The sequence below is a fragment of the Solanum verrucosum genome, unplaced genomic scaffold (genome assembly GCF_900185275.1).
Source record: "Solanum verrucosum unplaced genomic scaffold, falcon-dt-bn FXZP01000042.1, whole genome shotgun sequence".
Lineage (NCBI taxonomy): Eukaryota > Viridiplantae > Streptophyta > Magnoliopsida > Solanales > Solanaceae > Solanum > Solanum verrucosum.
Window position 1 is genome coordinate 104220 of NW_026020230.1, and position 25459 is coordinate 129678.

At 33.3% G+C, this 25459-nt stretch overlaps 3 protein-coding genes across 3 annotated transcripts; all 3 read left to right on the forward strand.

Moving 5' to 3' along the window:
- The first annotated feature begins 745 nt into the window (after positions 1-745).
- LOC125831980 (dof zinc finger protein DOF2.1-like) lies at positions 746-2693 on the forward strand. The gene is made up of 2 exons (XM_049511110.1): positions 746-942; positions 1709-2693. The coding sequence occupies exons 1-2, from the start codon at positions 916-918 to the stop codon at positions 2597-2599; spliced, it is 918 nt and encodes a 305-aa protein (XP_049367067.1). The 5' UTR covers positions 746-915; the 3' UTR covers positions 2600-2693.
- Positions 2694-10001: 7308 nt separating this feature from the next.
- Positions 10002-15311, forward strand: LOC125832009 (phenylacetaldehyde reductase). Its single transcript, XM_049511133.1, has 6 exons — positions 10002-10245; positions 10328-10500; positions 11129-11314; positions 13276-13438; positions 13709-13895; positions 14925-15311. Exons 1-6 carry the CDS (start codon positions 10125-10127, stop codon positions 15067-15069), a joined length of 975 nt encoding a protein of 324 aa, XP_049367090.1. The 5' UTR covers positions 10002-10124; the 3' UTR covers positions 15070-15311.
- A 1403-nt stretch (positions 15312-16714) lies between these two features.
- LOC125832008 (arogenate dehydratase 2) lies at positions 16715-25244 on the forward strand. Its single transcript, XM_049511132.1, has 12 exons — positions 16715-17138; positions 17241-17308; positions 17701-17793; positions 20521-20721; positions 20796-20876; positions 21014-21109; positions 21194-21271; positions 21405-21494; positions 21594-21661; positions 23404-23485; positions 23617-23685; positions 24906-25244. Exons 1-11 carry the CDS (start codon positions 16865-16867, stop codon positions 23674-23676), a joined length of 1191 nt encoding a protein of 396 aa, XP_049367089.1. The 5' UTR covers positions 16715-16864; the 3' UTR covers positions 23677-23685; positions 24906-25244.
- Positions 25245-25459: the final 215 nt, after the last annotated feature.

Consider the following 25459-nt stretch of genomic DNA (forward strand, 5'->3'; position numbering starts at 1 on the left):
TTGAAAAACTAGAGCATATATGTCCTTCACTCTAACAGAAAACTAGGGACATGTGACACAATCTTATCCATCGATCTAATATTTAATAAATATCGAATCAGTAGATAAGATTACGACACGAGTATGTCCGTTAGTATAAAGGGTATATATGCTCTAGTATTTAGACGGCAGGGGCATCAAAGTTTCAAAAGTATGACGAAGGGTATCTGCATATCATTTACAATGGTTTGGGATATATTTGTCCTTTTTCCCTTAAATATATGTTTGATTCTGAAATTTTATCCGATTTCTAGTTTCAAAAATTGTCTCAGATCAGTTTAGTGTTTTTAGGACTTCAACTCATAAAACTTTGTTAAGAGTGTCACTCCCCACTTCCCTCTTAAATTTAGCAAGTATTATAGACAAATCTAAATTTAATTAAGCTTTAATATGATTGCTCCGCGCTTTGAATAAGAAACCAAACGAAAATTCTTGTTACTATGCACTAGAAATTTCCATTCATCTTTTTTCTGTGTGTATTACTATTAGCTTTGTTTGCGTGCTAAAATGCCTTGATAGATGCACACATTTCTCGTACACCCTTTTGTAATCATTACACCATTCGTTTTTCTCGCTCCTGCACCGCAATCCATACTGTTATCGACTAATGGATACTATACACAACCCCACCCCCCACTCACCTTCTTTCCATCCTTTTATTTTCTTCTATATATACAATTGAACTTAGAGAGAGAGGGCTATAAGTTTTTTTTCTTTTCTTAAAGCTTTTGTATTACTAAAATTCTTCTCTCTATTCATATCATCCAATCTCTTCTACTTTTCTTCAACTTTTATACATTAATTTTGGTTTCAAAATATATCCAGAAACTGAAAATAAAAATAAAAATTGAGTTGCTAGCTACACACAGCTGATTAATGTGCATAATGGATCATCAGCAGCAGGTAAATATAATAGTAAAAGTGTTTGTTATCTTTTGGTTATTTTTATTGGGGTTTTCTGTGTTTTTCGTAAGTAAATTGCTCGTGGTTGTTCAATCATTTGATTTATAGTTATAGAAAAAAAGAGAGATGTAATAAAGTAGTTTTGTTGTTTTGGGGATCTTCTATTCTTTGATTTTTCTTTTTCTTACTCTTTTTTGTGTGTTCATGTTTTTTTTTTTTTCACAATTTTTCATTTTTTTCCCTTTTGCACAAAAAACTATTTGACTGATGTTTTGCTTAAAATACAAGAGATTTTTTTAAAAAAAAAAAGAAGAGAAAGGAAATCTAGAGAGTGTACTATTTAGGTTTAGCAAATTTGGTACATAAATAACATTTAGGTTTAGCAAATTTTGTCAATGATTTTAAGCAACATTGTTTAGGTACTTTGAATTTTATTTACTTTACTCAATGATACTATGAATTAGTACGGCGTATTGTGAAAATTCATCATAAATTGAAAAGTTTTACAGTTCTTTATCTGGATTTGAAACCAACAATGTGAGCGGCTGAGTTAAGTTCTAATCTAAAAAGAACAACTCAGAGCATCATTATACATCCCACGTGTTCCCACTAGGTTCAAAGAAGCCCGCACCCCAATGGATGTGATGCTTAGTATTGTTTTCATAACTCAAACTCCTCATGACTTGATGACAATTTTGGTGTTTGCTTCAAGGCTTGCCCACATTTGAGTTCTAAATCTCACGTTTTCTTAATTTGTGCCCTCCAGGAAATGTCTTCACAAACACTAGAAAGCATGTTGGTTTGCACAAAACCAGATCAAGATCAAAAGAAGCCAAGGCCAGCAGAACAACAACCTCAGAAATGTCCAAGATGTGACTCTGCCAACACAAAATTCTGTTACTACAACAATTACAGCCTCACTCAGCCCAGATATTTCTGCAAATCTTGCAGAAGGTACTGGACTAAAGGAGGTACGCTCAGAAACGTTCCAGTTGGTGGTGGTTGTAGAAAAAACAAAAAATTATCATCAACAACATTAGCAAAGCGATCAAGTCAAGATAACATTAGCCCAAACATCAGTAATCCAATACCTTCCTATGATTCCTCAACTGATTTGAGCTTGGCATTCGCCAGGCTCCAGAAACAGACAAATGCACATTTGGAGATCGATCAAGAACATGACAACAACAACAACAACAACATGTCAATGATGTACAATACTGGCAACAACTGTACTAGTACTGCCTTTCTTGATGCACTAAGAGGTGGATTTCTCGAAAATGCCCCAAATCATCATGGATTGTTTCATCACAACATGTATAATTACGCGAACATGGGGCAATTAGTAGAGAATGGAGAAATGGGGATGAGTTATGATCAAGATCAAATGAGTATTGGTACAAGTACTACAATGATGACAGCGATAGTGAAGCAAGAGATGTGCAACATGGCACGATCAACAGAAGGTCATGACCTGAATAACAGTAATAACAACAACAAAGTCTTGTGTGGATTTCCATGGCAACAAATGAATGGAGATCATCATGTTAACAACATGAATACGAATGATTTTGAATATTCAACTAACAAGCAAAGTTGGAATGGATTTGGAGGTTCTTCTAATTGGCATGGACTTATTAATAGCCCTTTAATGTAGATGTTTAATTAGAAGAAGAAGAAAAAAAAGGTAGTATTTTGATTATTAATTCTTAGATTAGACTGTTTTAATTTTTAAATTAAATATCTAAGAATTTTCTGTTTAGATGTTTTGATTCATCTGAATTATTAATCCCTATGTTGTTTTTTGCTTTTTTTGGTTTCATGGGCTGTGTATCTTTTTAGTTTGTTTGTCTAATATTGATTGACAAATTAATGAAACTTAATTTTTGTTTTCTTATATTCTATTGCAATTCCTTTTTCTTTTACCCTTTTTAAATGACAATATTTCATTTTTAGTTTTTGTTTAAGAAAAAAAAAAACCTTTTAACTTTAAACTTTCCATTTTAGGCTTATTGGAATAATAAGTTTAGGGGTTAATCTGTTATAGAATTTGAGATTAACTTTATTTTGTGTTTTAGATAATTCTAATTATAATCGTAGAATAACATGATTTTGAATCGAACAACCCCTTATAGTCATAGAGATGTCAAAATATATTTAAGATCACAAATTTTAGAATACTTTAAGTATATAACAAAAGTGTGTTATTTTTTTAAAAAATTATTTTTAATTAAGCACTACAATATAAAATGAAACAGAGCAAGTATAACTAACACTCATTTATCTAAGCGATAATTTTATTTTATTTTTGTATTTTATGTTTGATGTTTAACATCCACATTAAAATTCGACTAAGTTGAATTCATATGTTACATGACTTATTTTTTTGAAGACGATGCTACTAGAAAGATTTTTTTAATTTTCAAGACTCGGACTCGAAATCTCCGAACCCATATGAAATTCATGATTCAGAGTTGGATTTATGATTTATGATTTATGATTTATGAACACTATGTTTCACATACAAGCTGGTACTATTGTACTTTGTCTGCAAATAAAATATAAATATTAAAATGAATAGTAGCTTGTTTTCAAGATATTCTATCATGATTATTTATTATTTTAAGGTAAGATCCGATGATTATTTATAACTGAAATAGAATATTATGGAGGAATAATTAAATAATAATCAAAGACACAATTTTCGTAATAGATTTTCCTCTATTTGCCAGACCAAATCTTACTTCAAGATTTGGGCGTGAGAGGTTTTGTAATATTTTATTTTATACTATATGTTATATGGTAGTACTAATTTTTCTTCTATATGTCTGATATTGACAATTGGGAGTTTGCTTTTGGACAACTTGACATATTTTTTTTAATGCCAAACATATCCTTCGATCTTATCGTTTCTGCACCCACCCCACCCCACCCCACCCTTTCAGGTGGTGTTTGGGGGGGGATTTTTTGTCGGAAAATTATACTTTCTCCGTCCCATTTTATATGTCACCTTTTTCATATGCACTTGCATTAAGAAATGAGATAAGTTTACCCTTATGCCCTTATTTAATGTTTTCTTAAGACAATTTTATAATAAATGATGATGAATATGTTAGAGTTCAAAAATATAAATGCATTTGGATGACTATTTAAATTTAAGAGTTTATTTTTGGAGCCAATTTTTTTCACCAATTGATCCAAAAAAATTTAAAAATCAAGTTTTTTCCACCTCAATTTTTCTATATATTTTGTGTAAAATGTTTTTTTATATTTTTATATATAAATTCTTAAAGCAAACATGACAACATCACAAAATTCCTTTGAACTTTTTGAAATGCCATCTTCCTTGATAAAATTTGTTGAAGCTTCAACTTTCAAGACTATTTTTGATTTTTTTTTTCATCTTTTATTTTTAATTTGTTTGTTGATATTTTTTTTTCAAAATCAAATTTTATAGAATAAGTAGTGAATAAAGAAAGTAGTTAATTAATGAATGAAGTACTCTCCCAATGAGATTAACTACTTGTAGATTTCCTAGGTTAGTCAAAGTAAATACATTTTCAAGATTAATTAATTTATTTATCAAGGGTATAATGGGCAAAATATGATAATTTATGCATAAATTTTATAAAATGACAAATATTGTGGTTCAACTATTTTTAGAAAGGGATAACATATAAAATGGGACGGAGGGAGTAATAATACATATAAAGGGTTAAAAATATAAGTATTTTGTTGTCATTATTTTTTAAATATCTTTGATTGTATTTTTTTGAATTGAGTCCATCGAGAATACACATTTATATAGACCACTTTCCGGGAATATATGGAATATATTATTTTGACTTGATATGACATGACATATTATTTTGAACTTATAACATTATTTCTTCGACGTTAAGTTTAATTGAAATATCATGTCATTGAGTATGTGGCATGTCTCAAGAACTTGGAACCTCAAAATAAAGTGGTGGTTGAGCTTATAAAATAAACTTAGTTAATTCATATAATCCGATTTATTGTTCAACCCTAATAACGTTTAGAAAAAAATAAAAATTCCAGCAATTCACTGTACAGTTGAAATATATAGTTTAAGAATGTTATAACTTATAATTATGTTGAAGGTCTCGACTTTCGAGTTCAAGGTATGAAAACAACCTCTTGCTGAAATGTAGAATGAGGTGTCGTATAATAGGTCCTCGTAGTCCGATCCTTACCTGGACCCCGCACTAAACGGAAGATTATGGGATTGAAGCATGCTCTCACGCATTGAAGGAAGATGATATTAATGGCGGATCTACAACTTTAGAAAATTCATAAAATATAGAAGTATATTTGGACAAACCTTATCGACTTCACTTGCATTCATAAATTACCTTATAAATCTACTTGCGATACCAATTTCATGTGTCCTTCAAAATAAGTTTATGCTTGAAGAAAACGAAATGACACAAAAATAGTAATCCATACTCATAGCTTAGACATATTCCATGTTCACATGAAAACAATCATAACAAATTCGAGCATAACATAATTTGAAATTCATCCTGTCTTACATAACATATTGTATATACATATGCATATTATATGTATATATATGTATATTTTATGTATATGTATAGTATATGGATACTTTGGACATTTTTTTGGTAAACTAGATGGCCGAATGGTATATATGATAAGTTTGTCTAGATTGTGGTAGTTCCTTTTGTCTAATTTAGTTTCAAATTTCTTATTATAGCAAAATATGATAAGTTTTCTCTAGATTGTGGTATTCTTGTAACTCTGTTTTATGTATGATATAATCTGCTTTAATATAAATTAACATGATTTCACATTATCTTGTTGGTGCATTTGGCTCCTATGTACTGATAATTGAGAAGTTATATATAATATATTGCACATGATTTAAAATTTATCCTGTTCATTTGATTGGTTTATATTACAATAGTTAGAAGCTCCCCTGCTGAGCTGTATATGGTGGCTTATTTTCAAAGATTTTTTTTTTTTTCTAAAATGTTAAAAGTTTGATTTTCAAAAGAAATTTATTGTCACGCCCTAGATTAAAACAAGAAGTCTCACATCGGTACAAACACAAAAGAGATCGACGTTGAGTATATAGTAAGCATATCTTATTAATTAGTGACACGTTATAAAATCATACTGACCTAGGCCTAGAAATAGACGAAGTATGTGAAAAGAAGAAATGTGTTGGTCTAATTTTAAGCAGTGGCTGAGCCAGAATTTTCAATAAGGGGTTCAAAATCTGAAGAAGTGAACACATGAACTAACCGAAGGGGATTAAACATCTACTATATACTCCCTTTGTCCTTAATTACTTGTCCATTTTTGAATTGACACACCTATTAAGAAAACAATTATTGATATAGTGAGTTTATTAGTTTACCCCCATTAATTATGAAGTGGATGAATTAAAAACTTAAGGTTTTCAAAAAATTTTACATTTTTCAAAGTAATTAATTGAGGGTATAAAAAGTAAAAAAATTTGTCTTTTCTTGATTTGTCAAAATGGACAAGTAATTAGGGACAACTAAAAAAGAAAAAAATGGACAAATAATTAGGAACAAAGGGAATATATATAAAAATAATTTAAATCATATATAAATAATAATATTTTCTGTGGAAGGAGATTCGGATGAACCCCTAACAATATGCTGGCTCCGCCCTGATTTTAAGTTCAATGTTTCTCTCTCTATATATATTTTTTGTTCCCATAGCACAATAAAAGCTCACTAGGTACTCCCTCAGTCCACAATTGTTTGTCAGGGTAAGATCATGCACATCCCTCAAGGAAAATTTAATACAAGGTGTAATTTGACTAATATAACCCTACTATATCAAGAATACCAAAAGTCCACATAACTTTTCAATTGAACTACACAATCATTAAGGGCAGAATTGGAAAAAAAGTGACTAATTATTTCTTGGTTGTTTAAATTGACAATTAATCTTAGACATCTATTTTTAGTATACTTGCCAAACAATTGTGGGGGAGGGAGTAATTAAGATTGAGTCAATTGAAAAGTCAAATACCTATTTTCGAGATAATTAGTAATGCAACTCGAAAGTTGTTAGAAGTTGAAACACCTAGCTTCCTCTCCACCTCTATATATATACACACACTTGATATTATTTTTAAAAATTAAATTTGTATAAACAAAAAATAATATGAATATGAATATAACGAAGATTGGGCCAATAGGAAATCAAAAGGGAATTAATTGGAATGAAGGAAGAAGTGAAATAGCAAAGATTTTTGTTTCTCACATTGAAGACAAGATTTGTTCACTTCAATTCCCCTTCTTTGAGAATCAAGACTTTGTTTTGTCTAACATACATGGTGACACTAATGATTTTTGTCGCAACAAAAACTTCGATATAGTAAGTATCCTTTCTTTACATATATAATTTGGAACATTACGTAGAGTCTGTTTGAATTTACTAATTATAGATAGCAGATAAGTTTAAATATTGAAATAAGTGTTGAAATTGATTTTATAAGTTAGAAGTTACTTCTTTAGATCTTAGTGTTGAAATTGTTTGGTAAAATATGTTGTTAAGTTGTTCTTTTATTAAAATGACTAAAATATCCTTCTTTTTTTTTCTTTCAAGAAAATATTAATTCGAATAGTATTTGTATAAACGAAAGGAGGGATGATAGATATAGAGTGAGGAGGAAGTTAGAAATTTTATTTTGAAAAAATATTTTGAGAATAACTAATCAACATTTTTATTGATTTTGGGGATAATCTATTATTTTTTTTGGTTGATCTTTGCTTATAATCTCTTTGTTGTTAACCTAACATATAGATAAGTTAAAAGGTTCTTAAGTCAGTTCAGTTTGATCAATTTATAGTGAGACATCCTCTTGATTAATTTTGTTGATTGTAATCCATATATATTATATTGAAGGTTGCATTGGATTATCCATCAGAGTTTCTTACGGGTATAAAAGGTTCCTTTGGTGGAGTGCTTTTGAGCTCAATAACATTTAGCACCAACAAGCAGTGGCGAATTTAGAGCAAAAAAATAGGGCACCGGCACCTGTTGGTCTCTTCGTAAAATTAGATATTTTATATATATATTTTTTAAGATTTTATATAATATTATATTCTGGCACCCGTACTACAAGAAGTCTAAATGGTCCACATGGTTAAATGTTGAGCTTTTGACCTTGAGGATTAAGGATCAATTCTTACTTCAATATATTTTACTTGGTGCACCCAATGGCGGAGCCAAAATTTCAACTAAGGAGTGTCGAAATATAAAGAAGTTAAATTGTGTAGAAATCGAGGAGTGTCAAATATGTAATATATATATAAAAAAATATATTTTTATCTAGCTATGCAATATAATTTTCCGACGAAGGGGTGTCGGTCGACGCCCCTCAATTGTATGTGGCTCCGCCACTGGGTGCACCCATGTTCGAAAAATCCTTGATTCGCCTCTGCCAACAAGGGTTCCTATGGACCACATGGCTGCAAGAAAGCATCACATTACATAGAGTTCAATTTTCATATAGGAAATGATCGTTCGTTTGGTGGATTTTATGGCACCAAATATGGTAATTTCATAGAGAGTATTGGACTCTATGTAAAGACCATCACACCCTCCATGATCAAATTCAAAGATTCTCAAGTGAAAGTTAAAAAGGAAGAAGAAAAATGATTCAAGATGCTCAACTATTTATTTTTTTTAATTTGTCGTTAAATTGCTTGTAGATGATAATTTCTTTTTGATATTCTATCCCTAATCGTAATAGAGGGAATCAGAAGGAATGTTTATTCTTCATTTTGTAATGCGATGGATTTAAAAGTTTCAGCATATGCTTCTTGATATATTGTGGTGGATTTTATTAAATTTTTTGAACTTTGATTTGATATTTTTTATTGCAATCTAAATATCAATATAAATATATGGTGTATATCCATATAATTAGTGGCGTACCTATTGAACCAAGGATAATCACTCAAATATTCCTCGTTGCAAAATTATAATGTGCATATAAAATATAATATTATGTATAATGTTTAAAAATAACTTCTTAGAGATATATATTAAAGTTTTAAACATAATCGACAAAATTCATACCTAGTTTCGTCATCGCATATAATAAAGTGGTATTGAGCTTGATATTGTCGATCCAATAGCATAATTAATTGCCAAATTGTTGAATGGTGAGCTTATTCAACATATTTCAAAATTAGGCAACTCGATGATGAGGAAAATTTTGCAAGTGAGTTATGTAAATATTAAATTATGTATAAGTAATATGACGTATCATGTTTGATATTTGTTAGAAGATAAATTCTTCATGTATAAAATCAATATGATATTTGGTTTGCTGTACAAATACATAATTAATATTTGCATAAAATAATACATAAATTCTATCATAACTAATTGTTATATTATTTATATTTACATAATTCTAACTAGCTACCAAACACTTGGACCCTAATTGTGTGATGTGTGGTGGTGTTTTAACGTCATGTTTATGATTATTATTTTTATGCATCTATGTAACACTATAAATAGAGGTCTTAAAGATTGTGTTGTACATACTTGAAGATTTGGAAAACATCTATTTCTAGAAAAGATCATAAGAAAATCATAGATAAATGATATCCAACTTAAATGGTCGATTTTTAGTTTAGAGTTTCATACTCAGACACGAAGGTCACTAGTCCATTAATCCGGGTTAATTTTTATTGCAGAATGAACAATCTAAGTAAAGAACTAGCTCCAGAAAGATAGTTTATTGACCCAGTTCGATGAGACCTAACTTAGCTCTTTGAAGCACATGTTTAAAGAAGTTTCAAAATGTTTGTTCGAGACACCGAAAGAAAACTCTCCTCTCTTGTTTCTCTGTTGTAGTAGTCATTTTTATATTATTCTGAACTTAGTTTTAACACAAATCAAAGTTTGATAAATATCGAAGAACATAGAAGATATTCATTTTTTAATAAATTTAATAGACTAAAGTATTTAGAGAATATTTTGTTTGTCATTTTGTCTTCATTTTTATGAACAAAACTCAAATAGATTGGTATTTTTCTCATTGGATAAAGAATCATAGGTAGAGCTTATTTTCCCCCATTTTCTTCTTTCACTGATAAACTCAAAGGCATTTTCCGGTGAAGCAATTTGAACTGATAAAAATGGCAAACGGAGAAGGTGAAGTTGTGTGTGTTACCGGAGGCAGCGGTTTTATTGGTTCATGGCTTGTTAGTTCTCTACTTGACCGTGGCTACACTGTTCACGCTACTGTTAAAGATCTAAGTTAGTTGCTTCTTCCTTTGATCAATTTCTGGTTCGGATTAAGTATTTTTTCCTAATGTTGTTGATTTTTGTTTTTTTTTAGATGATGAGAAGGAGACGAAGCATTTACTTGCTTTAGAAGGAGCTGAATCTCGTCTTCGTCTTTATCAAATTGATTTGCTTGATTACGATTCAATTGTTTCTGCGATTACTGGTACTGTAGGTGTTTTTCATCTTGCTTCTCCTTGCACTGTTGATGAAGTTAAAGATCCTGAGGTGGGTTCGAGAACCCCTCTTTATTTTTATTTTTTTACTACTATTACTATTGGTCCTATGTGAAGCCAGAATTTGACTTTATTTGTTCTAAATTCTAGGATAGCGATATCGAGTCAAGTGTTTGGTTAAAAAATGTCCATTGTCATTGTATTTTTGGCTCAAAAATACTAAAATGGCTAAAAAGTATCAATCTTTCTAGGGATTGCTCCAAAACAAGAAAAAATGGTTCAATTTTGCTCTTGAACTATTCAAATTGTCCAATTTTGAGTAATTAAAGGTCAAGATTGAACCATTTTTCTTTGTTTTGGAGCAACGTTAAAAAAGAAGATATTTTTGAAGCATTTTGCTAGTTGGAGGATGTTCTTGAGCCAAAAATGTAACATAAGGTATTTTGAGCCAAATAACAGTACGGAGAGTAAAAACTGATCCATTTTGAATGGTTGAGGTATATTTGACTCATTTTTAATACAACTATGGTGTTTGAACTAAAGCTACACCGAACCGGTGGACTTCTAGTCTGGCCTCTGCTATTGCTCATTTACTTGTTCTTCAGATTGATTTGTAGTTTTGGTATTAATTTGCTACTCTGTCTGTTATCTACATGGGGTTGTGGTCGTGTGAGTTATAGAATGATCTTCTGTCACCAGCAATCAAAGGCACTAGTAATGTACTTACAGCATCAAAGGAGCTCGGTGTTAAGCGTGTGGTAGTGACTTCATCTGTATCGTCCATCACCCCAAATCCTAATTGGCCAGCTGATCGTATCATGAATGAGGATTGCTGGACTGATATTGAGTACTGCAAACAGAATGGGGTACATACATTTCCCTTTTTTCTGTTTGAGATTGGCTTTGCCCTGCCTTTGTATCTTAACATTTCGTATAAGTATCCGTTTTTTTGTTTTTGTGAGAAAAAAATAAGACAACGAGAGAAGATTGAGTGAAAACTTAGCTTGAATATTCCCTCGAACTGTTGGGTTTAAATACTAATGTAAATTAAGTTAGGAAGAATCAACTTGACTAATCCTAAATGATACTCACTAGTTTTTACAATATTTTTAACAGTTTCTGTGGCTTTGGATTAGAAAATAGCATGATTTTAATATTGGTATATAACATAATGTGATTTTGAACTTAGTTTGAAAGAATAGATTTTGTGAACATGGTAAGACAAGTCTAGTGTCATGTTATCATATTTGGGCACCATGGCGTTAGTGTGTAAGAGTGCTGCCGCACTGCCTTCTATCATCGTAAATTATCTCCAATTGTCGGGAGAAAGAAAAGATAGAAGAATCAGCTCCATTAGCCACTCATCTTATCACAAGTTCTTTTTTCTCTTATTCTTTTTAAGTTTGTATTGAAATGAAAATGGCCCAAATATCCTAGTATTTAGTTTGGTATGAGGTGTAGTTGACTGATTAATTGATTTGTTATAAAGGAACGTAGTTTTCGTTGGTTTTCTTCACTTGGATTTTGGAGTAAATTATGTACTTGGGTGTGAAATTGAGCCATGCTTGTTCAATCGTACGTAGAGATTTTAGTGATTCCAGGGTTTTGGTTCAAAAGTAAGGACTCAGCTGCTTACAAGAGGTCTGATAATTAATTGAGGTAGAGAACAGAAGCAGGTCCATATTTTCTCGAGTTTCGAACCATGGGTCAACTAGGTTTGGCTGGCTAACTCACAGGAAATTTCTCGGCTTTAACTAGAATTCGTACTATGAGATTTGAGTTTCATATTTGTTTCTATGAATGCCTATGTTATACATAGTGTCTCCATCCATGTATTGTGTGAAGTTGCTTAAAATGAGGTTATGTTTAGTTGTACTTGAGCAAAAAGAAATTAACAAGAAATCAAATTAGAGAAGTTGGTTGATTCATGAATATCAAGTTATTGTTAAGGTATGCCATAATTTTGATTAAGCTACCCGACAGGAACAGTAAAAGGCTTTGTTTGCTACAAATAAGAGAATTCCTTAAGCCCTAAAGCATCTCGGAGTAAAATGAGAATCTACTCTTGAGAATATTCAGGGCTAGGATGATACCATGGATTGTCAAAGATGTGAAGCTTGGTAGTTTAGAAAGAAGAGACAGAGAAAACTCCTTTGGTGCTCATATGGACAATATGGAGGAGTGGAACTGAAGTGCTTTTGAAGAGTGAAAATAACCTTGTAGAAATAAATGGAACTTAATGGTTCCTTTGCACTTTGAAGCTGATGATATGTTCCAATCTGTGTCTACGAATAGGCGTTTAGTGGAGAATAATGCTTGTGTAAAATGCTCTACTCTGGTTTATGTCTTGTATGTGGGATATCCTCATCAAATCAATGAACTATTAGCTTCATAGACAGAAAATATTGGTACGCATACCATTGATTAACCTGCTTTAACCCTTTGACTTTACTATAAAACTAAGTAGACACAACAGCACTGTGAAAGCCATGGAAGATGAAGAAAAAATTACCTTTGTATGCCTTATGGTTAATATCTTATTTGGTACTGATTAAATTAACTCAAGTCTTTAATCAGTTACCTGTTCAAAAAAAAAAAATTAACTCAAGTCTTTAATTCTTAATCAGTAAGTTAGGCTAAAATATCAAAAAGAAAATAGAAGCAAAAGCTCGACTAAATCTGGACTTGCTTGGCTTTTGCATAGACAACAGGCATTTCGTGAAAAAGACGCCTACTCCCTTCTTTTGATTGATGCTGAATTTCTTGTACAGTTAGCATTTCTCATCAGCTCCCTTCAAATGACATTGCTGTCAATCTTATGATTTAGGTATGGTATCCTTTGTCAAAAACACTTGCTGAAAAAGATGCTTGGAAATTTGCCAAGGAAAAAGATTTGGATATTGTTGTGGTGAATCCGGGAACTGTAATGGGCCCTATTATCCCACCAAGCCTTAATGCTAGCATGCAAATGATTCTTCGTCTTCTTCAAGGTAACATTGAGTAATGAGTTCCATTTTCCTCGTGTCTGCAAGGAAAGCCCTAGGATGGGGGTAGATTGTTGTTCTTATTTTTCTTCTGTTCAATTTGAATTCTTGTTGAAAGAATCAGTTCATTAAGTTATATTGCCACCTACTGATCTCTGCTGTACCTTTCTCTCAGAATCATATTTTCTAAAGCTTTTAAATATCTTTGATGGATATTAGTTATGAAACTTTGTTGCTTGTGTCCTCAACATGCCTTGTCACTTTGTTTATACTCAGGCTGCACCGATACATATCAAGATTTCTTTATGGGATTAGTCCATGTCAAGGATGTGGCATTGGCTCATATTCTTGTTTATGAAAACAAATCAGCAAAAGGAAGACACATGTGTGTTGAAGCCATAGCTCACTATGGGGACTTCGCGGCTAAGGTTGCAGAGCTCTACCCTGAATATAACGTTCCTAGGTAATACTCTTTTAATCTGACTTTTTTATGCGTAGTATACTTAAGGAGTGAGTATTTGTATTATCCTAGAGGTGCACTGTTCGGGGTTGTTTGGTAGAGTGTATTAGCAAAAATAATGCATGCATTTGCTCTGGTATTAGTAGTCCCTTGTTTGGTACATTTTTTCATGCTATGTATAACTAATATTACTTAGACACTCTATTGTATTACTAATACCATGGATTTCTAGGAATTAGGAATGCAAAGGGATTTAATACATGCATTAGCATGGTTAAAGACCCAATTACCCCTCAAAAACACTTTTACATCTTTTCCACCATAATTGTGGAGGATATTTTTGTAAAATAAATATTATACAATGCATACTATTTTTAATACACTATACCAAACAATGCATATGAAATAATCTATGCATAACTAATACAAGCATAACTAATACAAACATTACTAATGCAAGCATTACTAATACACACTATTAAGCATTATTTTTATACACTCAACCAAACAACCAGTATTACCAAGCATTCCTTATCCCTCTTCATTACCTTGGCTGTCTCCACCCTCCACAAAAAGAAATTTCTGAAACCTCCTCGGTAAGTAGTCCGTTTTGTTTTCAAATGATCAATCTAAATGCTTTAATAATTGAATGACTTTCTGAATCTAAATTTGTTCGTCTTTCCCACTCGACGTGTTTGTTTCTTTGATGTTCTTCTCATCAAGACTATTATTATCTGGGGATTTCTCTCAAATGAGCTTCCGTCTTCTTGAAGCCACTTGATCTTATTAGAGTTTGAATACCGCCATGACTTGCATAACTTACTGCTTATTGACAACTTAGAGATGTTAAGTAAATAAGTAATTTCTTCGGTATCTGTACTTCTTAGTCCTGCTTCTTCTCTTTCACCTTGTTATTTTTTATGCATGACGACTACAATTATTGCAGATACTCTTTTATCAGTTCGAGTTTCTTGTTTAAAGTATACTATGTAGTATTCATTTTCTCTGTTGTGTTTTACTCATTCGGATCAGGTTGCCAAAAGATACTCAACCTGGACTATTAAGAGCCAAGGATGGAGCTAAGAAGTTGATGGATTTGGGACTGGAGTTTATTGAAATGGAGCAAATAATTAGGGACGCCGTTGAGAGTTTGAAGATCAAGGGATATATTTCTTAGATGTCCATAGTTGCTGTGTAGATAAACTATGTTATCGATCCTTTCAGCGCCTTATTATGTGAAACAGACACACTTCAGGTTCAACTTGATAAGAACTTTCTAATAGAATTATGTTTTTCTCTCTTTGGTTTCTTGTTTTCACAGTTTCCTGTAAGCATAGCATCTAACTGTTGGACAATTTTCGATACCATCAGAAGTTGTAGCAACGAGCTACTAATGAATGACTATGTTGAAGTTTCAAATGTAGAGTTCGATACTTTCCATTTCATGATTGTATTTCAGGCTGAACACAACATCTGTTGGAAAAATATTTTTAATATCTCAAAAATAAAGTTATGTCTGAGAGATATTCCTACAATTGATTAGCATTTATGGCTTTCATTATAAGAAATTGACAGTTACCAAAACTTTGATATTTTTCTTTCTTAAATAATATTATTTAACTATTTTCTAAGTTCCTTTCCAATTTAACAAAGCATATATTTGTGTATTATTCCTATTCATTAACAATGATTTTTCTTAATTAGGTAAAATAGTTCTTTGGCTGTTGAAGTTTTTTAGAAAAAAAGGTTTTTCCTTTTGGGTAAAGATACAAAATGTACATCAATCTATTCTCCTCTTACTTGTTGGTTTTTTAAATCTTTGGTTTGATTTTAACTCCTAATTTTATATAAGAAAAAATGGTTGAATTTTTGGAGTATATCTATACTAGTTGAAATATCTTAAAGAATAATGTCAGAAGCTACGAGAATTTTCGTTATTTTCAATATTTTAATATCTTTATGCACCAATTTCATATCTTATCTTTAGCTTCAATTAGTTAAATTAAAAAGAAAACGATAAAGAATCACAAAATCAAAATAAAACGACTTGAATCAAACCTAAGTATGAAGACAAAAATCAACAAACTCTTTTTATTTTTTTCTATATCATCCTCCATATAGTTAAATCGAAAGAAATTGATAAAAGTCATAACAATGAAATAAAGCAATTAGAATCGAACCAAAACATGTATCATGACATAGAAGAATTCTACTATTAGACCACTTATACTATTTCACCTAATATTTTTTTTTCTCTAAAATTTATGTGAAACTAATCGAGAGACATCTTCTAGTTTTTGTATAAAAAAGATAAATTTTTGTTATTTTTTCATTTATACGAAATTAACCTAGAATGCATTTTAAAAAATTTCTATTGGTATATACATAATTTTTTTCAAAATTTTATACTCGTAAGAATTCCTGTTAATAGGTAATCTCTCAAATGAATGTCTAACATATTCGAAACCTCTTGCCTACCTCCTCAATCTATATAAAGTTTGGTTAGTGTCATTTTCGTTATGACGGACTATTATACTGAAACAAAAATTATTGTATTCGTACCCTTCGGGGTGGCCCAGTGATTTGGGCGTGGGACTTCCATGTTGGAGGTCTCAAGTTCGAAATCCCTTGCCAGCGAAAGCAAGGGGTTTGCCTTCTGGGTCGAGCTCGTCGCACCAGGCTTGCCTAGTGCGGATTACCTCTCCTATGTGATTTGCGAGCTATTGCATAGGAGCGGGAGTTTTACCCTATGCGCACCCAAAGGATAGTGACTGCGGGTTTCCCTTGTCATCAAATTTTTTTTATTGTATTCGAAATAAAAAGAGAGAAGGTTTATAACTTACCTCTTTAATCGCCTACAATTGTGGTAAATTCTACACCAACAAAACAAGGACACAAGAGCTAACACCATCTCTCTCTCTCTCACATGCAAAACACACACAGAAAAGAGTAACAAGTGAACAACCACAACCATGGCGGCCACCATTGTTAGGTCACCCAAGCTCTCCCTCTCCCTTCCTCCACCTGAATCAACCACCTCAAATCTACCATCTCTAAACCAGAGCTTCTTCACTCCGTTACCTAAACGACGTCGTTGTATCTCGATCTACGCATGTACCGCTGGTGATCAAAGCAACAGTGCATTTGGAGGTGAAATTAAGAAAGGACAAGCGATTGAGCTTAATAAAGTTAATGATGAGAATCCTTATGAATTTAATGCTAAGGATTCACCTAATCCCTTGCCTAGTAAGTTGCGGTTTTTTTATAAAGGATTAAATTAGGGGTTTTTTGTGACAATGTGATTGTATTGATTGTTATGTGTTGAAAATTGAAATTGGTGAATTTCAGGGCCATTAACTTCGGCTGATTTGAGCAATATGGCTTCTGAAGGTTCTCGTCTTCGGGTTGCTTATCAGGTATGAGCGGGTTTATGCGTGCATTTCCTTTTTTTGTTTGTACTAGTTGATTAACAGAGGTAGTGGTGGATGTAGAGTTCAGTTATCTGAATCTATAGTTCTGATCCGAAGCATAAATTTATATGTAAAAATATAAGTAGTAGGTCTGACCACTTGATTTTAAAAGTACAGTGGGTTCAATGCTAAGGACTTAAGTATTGAACCCATAAAGTTTAATCTTTATTCCACCCATGAACAGAGGCAGATCCAGAATTGATGGAGTGGGTGTTTTGGGCTCGGATAATTTATTTTTGCTGTCACTAGTTTCAAAATTTGTATGTGTCTCTGCTAATGAGGTTGCTCGTTTTCCTCTTGTTGAGGTTTCTGATTGGTTGATTTTATTGTGTTTTCAGGGTGTGCGTGGTGCTTATAGTGAATCAGCTGCAGAGAAAGCATACCCCAACTGTGAAGCAGTTCCGTGCGAACAATTTGATACTGCTTTTGACGTGAGTTCTCCTTTGTATTCTAGAATGTCCTGGATTTGTTTGTCTTGATGAAGTATGCATATTTTTAAATCCGTGTAGGAGTGGATGACAGTTAAATCATGAACAACCATACCTTTCAAAAGAAAAAGTAAAAAGTTAACATTATCTATATAATAGGACGGGTGAAGTGGAGGAGTGCTATAGGGTTATAAGCAATAGGAAGTTCTAACAAAATGGCAGGTTTTGTGAACGGATGTGAGACAAGCAATGTTATATGAGAGTGAAAATTGGATCTCTAGACCCTACATGTTATGTAATTGAAATATAATGTTGCAATAGATGTGTCATTGGGTATGTTGTTGTTGTATTAGCAATGATCAGACCTTACAGATGGTGCAAGTAGCAGGCAAAAAGGATAAAATAAATTAAGGTTGACTATTTGTCCATGTCATATGTAGACCCCATATATACCTGGTTTGTAGGTGTGTCAATATGATTATATAATGTGTTGAAGGGGAAGAATTTCTTATCCAAAAAAAGAAGAAAAAGAAATGGATAAGTAGACATAAAATAACACGAGGCATCTGTCTAAAAAGATCTATAATCTCATGGAATCATGTGGATTAAGTTAAGAATAGAATGAAATGGAAGCAAAAAGACTCAGTTGTTATAGCACTTACTTTGGTTCTTCTGGTTGTGAAACGTCTCTTCTTCTTTTCTTCAGGTTGGTGACATGTATGTTCGTGTGGGAATAACTTTGACATTTGGAAAATGCATCCTTTTAGAGATCTTCTAATTTCTTATAAGATAAAGTATTTAGTAAACTGTATGTTCTGGCCATGCTGGGTTGCATTACTCTAAACCTGTGCTTGTAGGTGGTCACATACCGCATGGTTGATTAGTTGAGGAGAGGGCAAGTTTGTTAGTACCACATTGTCAGGAAAAGGGGACTGATTGCTTAGTGTTGAAATGACATTGACCTGAATAGAGAGGGATAGATGCAAAGTTTGATACAAAGGATTCATAAGTCTGACATCAACTAATTTGGATTGAGGTATAGTTAGTTGATTGAAAGATAGTTTCGGAAGTGTAAGTATATTGAGCTCATATGTGGCGTTAACCATGAGCTACACACTTGATGTTCTAATTTTAGTTAAAAGCAAGGAGTAGTATGTACCTTGCAGAATCGTTGTTAAATAGCCTTAAATTAAAAGAAGAGCTTAAAAAATTGTCTTTTATAGTAAGATCTTAAGAAATAGCTACTGTTAAATTATTATATTATCTTTAATAGTACATTCCTTTATGACGAGTTTCAAATCCTGTTACTTGTGTTGACATTTGTTCCAATCAGAGGCAAAGGTTCATACTTTTTAACCTCTTGAAGGTACTCAATGACTGATCCGTTCCTTGCATAAGATATTGTTATTATGTCCATGTGACCAAAATGGTTAAGACTACTTATCACAAATAAAAGGTTTAGAGTATCATACCATTTGTTAAACTGTTGACCGACTTTTGTCCTGAAGCAATTTCACTTTAACTATAACTTGCTAGATTCCTAATATATGCCTTAGTCATAGATTATGGACTCTTTTTCTTTTTTCCTTTAATAAATAAATAAATAAATACTGGTGGTCAACAGTTCAATTATAAGCTAATAATTGATTTATGCATTATTGTCAATATGGATATGAACAGATCAGTTAGTTAAACATAGAATGTACCTGTGTAAGAAATTTCTGATATTCAAGAACAAGCTGCCCAAGCTGGGAAAATGCTTATTGCCTTGGAGTGTTATGTGAAAAATGCTGTTATACTCCTCCTGTAGTTTTCTTTTGTTCACCTATAGACTTCATCATACTCCACCCCGCTATGTTCATAATACATCTCTATAATTGAGTTCCTCCATTCCTGTCTCTACCTTTCTTATGCTTTCTGAATGCCTCTATTTTGGGGCTTGGCTTAGACCATGAACTCGATATTGGTTTCTTATTGTATATACCTAGAGGCAGTCAAGTGGTGTTGATGAAAGATATATACTTTTGAAACTAGGAGAGGAAAACACTCTCAGCCATTTATCAGTTTATTATAATATTTGCTTGGCATATCTATCTTGGGTTGGAAATTGGTTGGTTGTAGTGTGCAGGAATAGAAATACTAGTGCATGGGCAGAATATCTGGTTGTAGTCCCAACATTTTGTGGATTGAATACCTTATTTGTTTCTAAAATCTAACACAATGATTTGCGACCTATAGCAACAGAAATTATCTGATCACAAGTACCATCCGCTCACTCTTGATCGGAAGAATGGTACCAATTCCCCTTTAGCTTGTGACTGGCCCAAGCAGCTTTATCTGATCTCTTTAATGTACCAAATCCCAAAATTTATACTGCCTGTTTAGCATTTCTCCTCAAATTGTTTCAGTCATTCTTGGTGAATTAATTTGGTGAGGCGAGACATAATAGCTCGGGCCACAATGATTCTTGAACTAAAATCTTGTGTGATTTAATGTTTCTTGAAGGCTAAGGACAGTAAAGATTCTTTTTCTTTATCAAGTAGGTCACTAAAGATTTTTTTTTTTTTTATCAAGTAGGTCACTAAAGATATATTTTTTTTTTTAATCGAGTAGGTAACTATAGATTCTTAGCAGTAAGTTTTAATTGTAGCAGGAAGTTAGTTTCAATGCCCTTTGCACTTATGTATATAAAAACGGATCATGATTTCACTTTCCTTTCCTGTTTGATAGGCTGTTGAAAGGTGGCTTGTTGATAGAGCAGTTTTACCAATAGAAAACTCTTTAGGGGGGAGTATTCACAGGAATTATGACCTTTTGCTGAGATATCGTTTACATATAGTTGGAGAAGTCAAACTAGCAATTCGACACTGTTTGCTGGCTAACAATGGCGTCAAAATCGAAGACCTGAAAAGAGTTCTTAGCCATCCGCAGGCATGCTTCTTTTGCTTTCTAATTATTTATATGGTTTGAAACATATATTTACACAAAACCTGGTTATACATCAGGCTCTTGCTCAGTGTGAGAACACATTAACGAAGTTGGGATTGGTCAGAGAAGCCGTAGATGATACTGCTGGTGCAGCCAAGGTTAGACGAGATATTCCAACTGTTCCACTTTTGTGATCTAGAAAATTCCACTATTTGCGTGGTAGATTAAAATAGATTCAACAAATTATCTTTAGACTTTTAAATCATTATATGTTTTTGTTTGACTATTTCTGCAGTATGTTGCTTTCAGCAAACTCAAAGATGCAGGAGCAGTTGCAAGTTTAGCTGCATCTAGGATCTATGGTTTGAATGTGCTTGCACAAGATATTCAGGTTTACAAAAATCTGATGTAACAAGCTAGTTGTCTGTCATTATTTAAATCATTCTTCAGTTTCTCATATGTATGTATATTTCAGGATGATTCTGATAACGTCACCCGTTTCCTTATGCTGGCTAGGGAGCCCATTATTCCTCGTACTGATAAACCATTCAAGGTTAGTCCTGCATTTAGATACTTTTTGTCAGTGTAGCAAAACTGTAACTGAATTGGTAGATGTTTTTCTTGGATGTCTTCAAAGTTATTCTCACCTAATTCTGTGGTTTGTGCTTATCTATTGATCATGACAGACAAGTGTAGTCTTTTCACTTGATGAAGGTCCGGGAGTGCTTTTCAAGGCACTAGCCGTTTTTGCCATGCGGAGTATTAACCTTACCAAGGTTAGTTCGACTTTACTGAAAATTTGCTGGTTATTTCTCACGTCACACATTAGATATGCAAACTAAACCTTTTGATTTAAACTCCAAATCTTGGCTCAGATTGAGAGTCGTCCACTGCAAAAGCAGGCTTTGCGGGTGCTTGAGGATAGTGTAGATGGATTTCCAAAGTATGTACCATACAACTCTTCTCTTTGCATTTGCAATTTCAGAATAGAATTAATACATACTCCTGATAATATGTAACCCAAGGGTGTGACTTAGTGGTGAGAACCATGAGGTAGGTTCAAATCAGCAGTAGCAAAATCACTAGGTGATTTCTTCCCATCTATCTAAGCCTTTGGTCTATAGAATTACTCGGTACTTGTACTGGTCGGAGGGTAATAAATACCCCATTAGTCAAGGTGATACATACACACACACAACAATAGCATATCCAATATATTTCCACAAGTGGGGTCTAGGAACTGGGAAGGTGGGGTGCATGCAGATCTTACCCCTTACTTTTGTGGGGTATAAAGGCTGTTTCTGAAAGACCCTCGGCTCAAGAATTTTGTTTTTAGAAAATCGTTTGAAATAAATGTAAGAGTGAAGCACCCAAAGGTGTGGCCTGGTGGTCAATGAAGTGGGTTGAACATCATTTTTGAGGTCTCAAGTTCAATTCCCAGCAGAGACAATATTAGGTGATTTCTTCCCATTTGTTGTTGCCTTGGTTGACAGAGTTTGGTACCTTTTGTTGGTGGAAGGTGCAGGTATCCTGTCGAATTAGTCGAGGTGCACGCAAGCTGGTCCTGATGGCTGAAATAAAAAATGCAAGAGTAAAGAAGAATGATGAAAATATTGAAGAAAGAAAAGTACTGACAATAATAAATATTTAAGATAACCAAAGTAAAGGAAACAACAGTAGTAATAAGATTGAAGCATAAGATAATGCTAGCATAGTAGTAATAGTGCAGTAAGGGAACAAATAGATGCTCCAAATTAGAACCCTGCTCTACCGCTGTGAATTGGGAAAATGCTCTACTGCCTACTTATTGTCTACCCTAATCCTCAATCTCAACCCTCTCCTATTTAATGTTATTTCCTCGATGAGCTAAAGCCTAAAAATGAGCCATGCCCGCTCTATTCGCCTCTCCCCAATTCTTCCTCGGTCTTTTCTTAACCTCTCCAAACCTATCATCGCCAACCTCCTGCACCTCTTCCTTGGGGCATCTGTGTGTTCCTCCTCTTCACATGCCTAAACTATTTCAACCTTGCTTCACGCATCTTGTCTACCACGACAGTTATTCCCACCTTGCTCCATATATCTTCGTTCCCAAATTTTGTCTTTTCTAGTATGTTCACACATCCATCTAAACATTCTCATTTCTGCTACCTTCATCTGTTGAACATACGAGTTCTGGACTGACAAACACTCCACCTCGTACAACATAGTCTGTCTAATAATCACTCTATAAAATTATCTTTAAATCTCAGTGACACATTCTTATCACATAGGACACCGTATGCGAGCCTCTATTTCATCCGCTTTACTCCAATACGATGTGCAACATCCTTGTCGTTCTCCCATTTTCTTGGATTATAGACCCAAGATACTTGAAACTTCCTTTTTTGGGGATGAGTTGTGTATCAATCCTCACTTTCCTATTTGCCTTCTCGGATGCGACACTGAACTTGCACTCCATATACTCTGTTTTAGTCTTGCTTAACGTGAGGCCTTTAGAATCTAGGGCCGATCTCCATATCTCCTGTCTATCGTTAACTCCACCACGTGTTTCGTTGATCAATACTGTCATCTGCGAATAACATAAACCATATACATATACCACAAATTATGTATAAGTGCATCATTCTTACCAAGTATCATCTTATACTCAGAAAAATAGTTTGTCATAATGTCATCTGTGTGCAGGTACTTCCCTTACCTTTTCTATGTTGATTTCGAAGCATCAATGGCTGATCAAAGAGCTCAAAATGCTCTGGGACATCTAAAGGTACTTTTAGACATTTGATGTTTTAGTATTTTATTGGTCTTTCATACAGGGAGGAGCCAAGTAAAACCACTCATAAGGGTTGTCATAGTGGTATAGTTGCTCACAGAATGAGAATTGTTTTGTCCTTGCAGGAATTTGCTACCTTTTTGCGAGTTTTAGGAAGTTACCCTTCAGATAGTGGAATAGCTTGACATTACAAGGTACCACTTATATATTTAAGAGTTTTTCTCAGAGATCCCTTATAGATTTTCCTTGCTCTTCTTAGCAAAATAAATAAATATTTGTTTGCTCAAGGGTCTTATTTGCCTGTGGCCTGAGGTATGAATGTTACTGTATTTTTCCCTTTTCGTGTGGAAGTAAATTACTGTCAATATGGAAAAGAGGAGAACGGGACTCGAGGATAGAGAATCCTCAAATTAAGGATATAACTGAAAGAGGAGACAGATATTCTAGAAAGTAGCAGACTTTTTGTCTCTTAGTTGAGACTGAGCCATTCAATGATAAAAGCACGAATCAGACAACTTGCAAGGGATCTTTACCTGACAACATAAAATCATAAATTAAGCAGTCTCTTTTCTATGCGACACTGGACTTGTACTCCATGAACTTCACAATGGGTTAGATAACATGCTGTAGGGTTGATAACCATTTTTTTTTTCTGTTAAAATGACTTAAATGCCCTTACAATTATTTACAAACAAAGTTGAATTAAATAGTACTTTCTCAAAGAAAAGGAAACAGCCTCTCTACCTCCGAGGTGAAGGGGTTAGTTCAGCGTACACTCTACCTCTCAAGATACCACTTTGTGGGACTAGACTTGGTATGTTGTTGTTTCTCAAAGAAAAAGGAATAATGTCTGAAATGGAGGTAGAAGTTTTGTTTTGGGAAGGGTAGTTAGGGATACAATAGTAAAATTTTTGGTCAAACTGGAGGTGCTTATAAGCCGAAAAGTCATAATTTGGCAGGGACCTACTTGTGGCTTGTAAGCTCATTTTGGCTTATTAACACTTTTAGTGTTTACCAAAAACGTAGATAGTCTTAAGTGCCAAGCTTTGTGCCATACACCTTGTAAGTGGTGATCAGAGATGATTAGCAATGAAAATCTCAGAAATGGTTTTGAGATGTTTTAATTCATTCTAGTATCCTCCTCCTCAGCTGAATGGATGTAGGACTGGTTGTTGCTTTGCGAAGCTCGTATAGGTGAATTTCTTAATAAAATAACTTCGGATTTTGATCAAGCTGTATTTAGCATCTCCAGGCACAAAACTATATGGTTTCTGTGACTTCCAGAAAAGTCGTCCTCCTCTTTGTGAGCTTTATTCCCCTCCTCTCCTCTCCTCTTGTATGTTTTTCCCGGACCTCCCCCTCACCCAACAACCCTATAAAACTTAATGCTGCTAAGGGTTAATTGCTATTGCAGGCAAGCACCTGAAGACGCTCTTATGAAAGATGCACGATGGTGAAATTGGTGGTTCCACTCTCCGATGACTGAAATTCCATTATAGATACCATGCAACACTACGATTTGATACGTGTAATTACTAAGTTCATCTTCTTTTCTTGTGTTCTTTATTTTCTATCCCAGATTTGTTCTCCTGGGTTCACTGGTCCTGGAGCATATTGGTACTGAAGGAGTGAAATGTAGATGATCAGAGTGATACATGTTCTGTAGAATCTTTTGCCTTTTAATTGTTTACTTATGAAGAACAGTGATGATTCTTTATTGCATTTGGCAACTTTGCGATAAATTTAAATTTTAGTTCCGTCTCCTTCTCGCAGAGTTTATGCCCAATGGCTTAATGTAGGAATAAAAACGAAGCATGGGGCTATAGTGGGTTCATCACTCTTTCCGATTCATTTTACTTGTCATGTTTTATTTTGCAATCCCTTAAAAATAACATTAACTAGAGAGTAAAAATATGTGTAATTCAAGAAAGCTATCCTTTTTTTGTTTCCTATGTTCGATATTCGCAT

Bases quoted from the DNA above. Each gene is read 5' to 3' on its own strand.
- LOC125831980 (XM_049511110.1), top strand. From the start codon at position 916: ATGTGCATAATGGATCATCAGCAGCAG. The intron at 943-1,708 runs GTAAATATAATA...TGTGCCCTCCAG, and splicing joins TAATGGATCATCAGCAGCAG to GAAATGTCTTCACAAACACT.
- LOC125832009 (XM_049511133.1), top strand. From the start codon at position 10,125: ATGGCAAACGGAGAAGGTGAAGTTGTGTGTGTTACCGGAGGCAGCGGT. The intron at 13,439-13,708 runs GTAACATTGAGT...GTTTATACTCAG, and splicing joins GATTCTTCGTCTTCTTCAAG to GCTGCACCGATACATATCAA. The intron at 13,896-14,924 runs GTAATACTCTTT...CATTCGGATCAG, and splicing joins CCTGAATATAACGTTCCTAG to GTTGCCAAAAGATACTCAAC.
- LOC125832008 (XM_049511132.1), top strand. From the start codon at position 16,865: ATGGCGGCCACCATTGTTAGGTCACCCAAGCTCTCCCTCTCCCTTCCT. The intron at 17,309-17,700 runs GTATGAGCGGGT...TTGTGTTTTCAG, and splicing joins GTCTTCGGGTTGCTTATCAG to GGTGTGCGTGGTGCTTATAG. The intron at 21,110-21,193 runs GTTTACAAAAAT...TGTATATTTCAG, and splicing joins TGCTTGCACAAGATATTCAG to GATGATTCTGATAACGTCAC.